General features: G+C 42.7%; 2 protein-coding genes across 2 annotated transcripts; both read right to left on the bottom strand.

The window, feature by feature from the left end:
* Window positions 1–745: 745 nt before the first annotated feature.
* Window positions 746–2,197, bottom strand: NEHOM01_2499 (uncharacterized protein; the record flags this gene model as incomplete). The annotated part of the gene is made up of 1 exon (XM_051491375.1): window positions 746–2,197. The coding sequence occupies one exon, from the start codon at window positions 2,195–2,197 to the stop codon at window positions 746–748; it is 1,452 nt and encodes a 483-aa protein (XP_051347335.1).
* A 4-nt stretch (window positions 2,198–2,201) lies between these two features.
* On the bottom strand, window positions 2,202–2,681 carry NEHOM01_2498 (uncharacterized protein; the record flags this gene model as incomplete). The annotated part of the gene is made up of 1 exon (XM_051491374.1): window positions 2,202–2,681. A coding segment is annotated over one exon (480 nt), but the record flags the coding sequence as incomplete, so codon positions are not given.

Genomic DNA, 2,681 nt, shown 5'->3' with positions numbered 1-2,681 from the left:
TAAGAAAAGTCCCCCTTCCTGCAAGAACCTCCTTGTTGGCAATTGATCAGTCTGCTTTCCATGTCGTAGTTGTCGTAAATTGCGTTGCATCAGTCCATTGAATGTATTCGAATGGATGCCTGTGCGTAATCTGTTAAATGATATAACTTGATCAGTCCTTCTCTTTTGATATCAATTTCGAAAACTTCGTGTGTTGTTTGGCAATAAACGTAATCTCCTGATTTAAGTGTATGGCCTAAAGATTTATGTGCGTGTTCACTACTTTGTGTTAGCCTTTGTGCATGTGCGTTAGCAGTACTGCATACTTAGTTGTGTCAAGGCGTCGTTGCTAAAGATTCCGTTGTTGGTATCCTTTGACTAGCTCAAATGGTGTACATCTGATTGAGCTGTGATATGTCTGTTTGCTTAGTACGTTCAAATATACTGCATTTATGTCTGAAATGGCTTAGTATAAACGTACTGCCTTGGTTAATCCGTTCAGAGATAGCGTGTCCTCTTGGATTGTATGGAGTGTTGATATTGTTTAACTTCTTGCCATTGTACGAAAGTTGACGCTAGTTTGGAAACATATTGGCTTCCCTGATCATGTAAGGATCATCTGTTGGGTTCCATGTTGTGCAAACCATGATGTAAGTGCGTAGTTGTGTGATGTTGCATCGTGATTGCGACTGTAGTATTGTTCTGGTCGTTCACTCGGAGTTGCTGAATAATTACCGTCGAATACAGATCCAAAAGCAGTACTGGTTCATCTGCAGACTGAAACCAAATACCTATGACGCTTCTGGCATCGCATCTTCCAAATTTCCCTTGAGAGGAAATCGGCTAGCGTATTATTGCTTCCCTGAATGTACTTCCAGTCCAGTTGATACTCCATTAGTGCGGATTTCCATCGTTCTGCTCGGCTTTTGTCTAAAGCTCTGTGATTAAGCAGGTTCTTGTGATCGGTTTCGACCGTAACGTCTGATAAGAAAACGATATTCCTAAAGTGTTCTAGGGCTTTGATGATAGCGAACAGCTCTTTTTCCTCGGTTGTGTAATTCCGTTTAGATTTGGAAAGTTTGGCACTGTATAGTCCAATGAGCTTTTGTCCTTGTGTCAGTCCGGCGCCAATACTGTAGTTTGAGGCGTCGGCTAGAAGCGTAAAGGGTTTTGATGGATCCGGTCTACTGAGTAGAATACCTTTTCTGATAATCTCTAGGACTTGTAGCCGTATGCTTTCATGGTGATCCGTCCATCGTATGGGAGGATTCTTCTTCGCTGACATCTTGTGTGTAAGATCAGTTAATGGAAGAATTAGTTCACTCAATCCGGGGATGAATGGTCTAAACCAGTTGAAAAGTCCGATGATCTTTTGAACATCTTTTCGAGTCCGTGGAGTTTGAATGTGCTCCAGTTCTTTGACTCGTTCGAGACTGGCGCGTACACCATCTTTATCTATGATATGTCCTAAGTAAGTTACCGATTGTTGGAAGAAGTTACTTTTGTCAAAGTTGATAATGACGTTGTTGTTGTGGAGCAATATCATGATTTGGTAGAAATGACGAATGTGTTCCTCTTCCGTCTTGGAATGTACGAGGATGTCATCTAAAAGGACTTTAGCGAAGTCAAAATCGCCGATAATGCCTTGTATCGTCTTCTGGAAGAAACGTGTTGCGTTCTTGAGTCCAAAAGGAACACGAGTGTACTCGTAATGTCGATTGTTGAAAAAGAAGGCCGTATATTGTCGCGACTCTGGCTCTACTTCAATCTGATGATAACCTTGTCTAAGGTCAATCTGTGTAAAGACAGCACTGTCGGGGATGTCTTTGATTACCTCTTCTATTTTTGGAAAGGGGTAGGCTATCGGCTGCGTATGAGCGTTGATAGGCCTGTAGTCGATTATAAGTCGGATGCTACCGTTCCTCTTGTAGATGGGGAAGGCTGCGCATGCGTAACTTTCTGTAGTGGCTGGCACTATTATTCCTTCGTCAAGGAGTCGTTTAATCTCTAGCTTTGCCGCTGGTTTGAGATTGTGTGGAATCGAATAGGATTTGCTAATCAATTCTTTCGTAATAGTGAGCTTGATTGTCATTCTCACGTTAGCGATCGGTTCCGGTTTCCCTTTGACATAAGCCATGAGCCGGAGCTGTTCCATGAGACTTTGTCGTGTTAAGTTGGGAGGAACTTGGATCGTACAAATACGATGTACTCTTTCCATAGGATCAAGTGTGATATCGTGGGCTGCTGTTAGGAGCGGAACGCCATTGACGTATGCAATGTCGTTTTGATTTTGTACAGATGTCTTCGGAGATACTGTTTGTATCTGAACCCGTATCTAAACAAAATTGCATAGGATAATTCGCAACTCTCCCTTGGAGTATTGAGGATTGACCATAAAATGGGTGCCTCCCTAATGACGCAGCTGCCCGGTAATTCCTAGGTAAATTCCCGTAGCCGTTTGCGCTCCTTGGTCGGTTCGTTGCTATCGCTATTAGTTGTAACTCTCTCCCGGTCTGTTTCAAGGAAGTCAATAACTTCATATGCATTAAGCCGTCTCTTATAAGTGAATTCACTATGTAGTGCCCATGGGATGGATAACATCCATTGGCCAATACATACTCCATTAAAGACATTCCTTGAGACGAACACCGGCACCGTTTATTAAGTAAATGTGGCTGTGAGTGAGAGGATGACGTCATATC

Source organism: Nematocida homosporus (assembly GCF_024244095.1).
Source record: "Nematocida homosporus strain JUm1504 chromosome Unknown 2870, whole genome shotgun sequence".
NCBI classification, from domain to species: Eukaryota; Fungi; Microsporidia; genus Nematocida; species Nematocida homosporus.
This window is presented reverse-complemented; position numbering and strand designations above follow the sequence as displayed.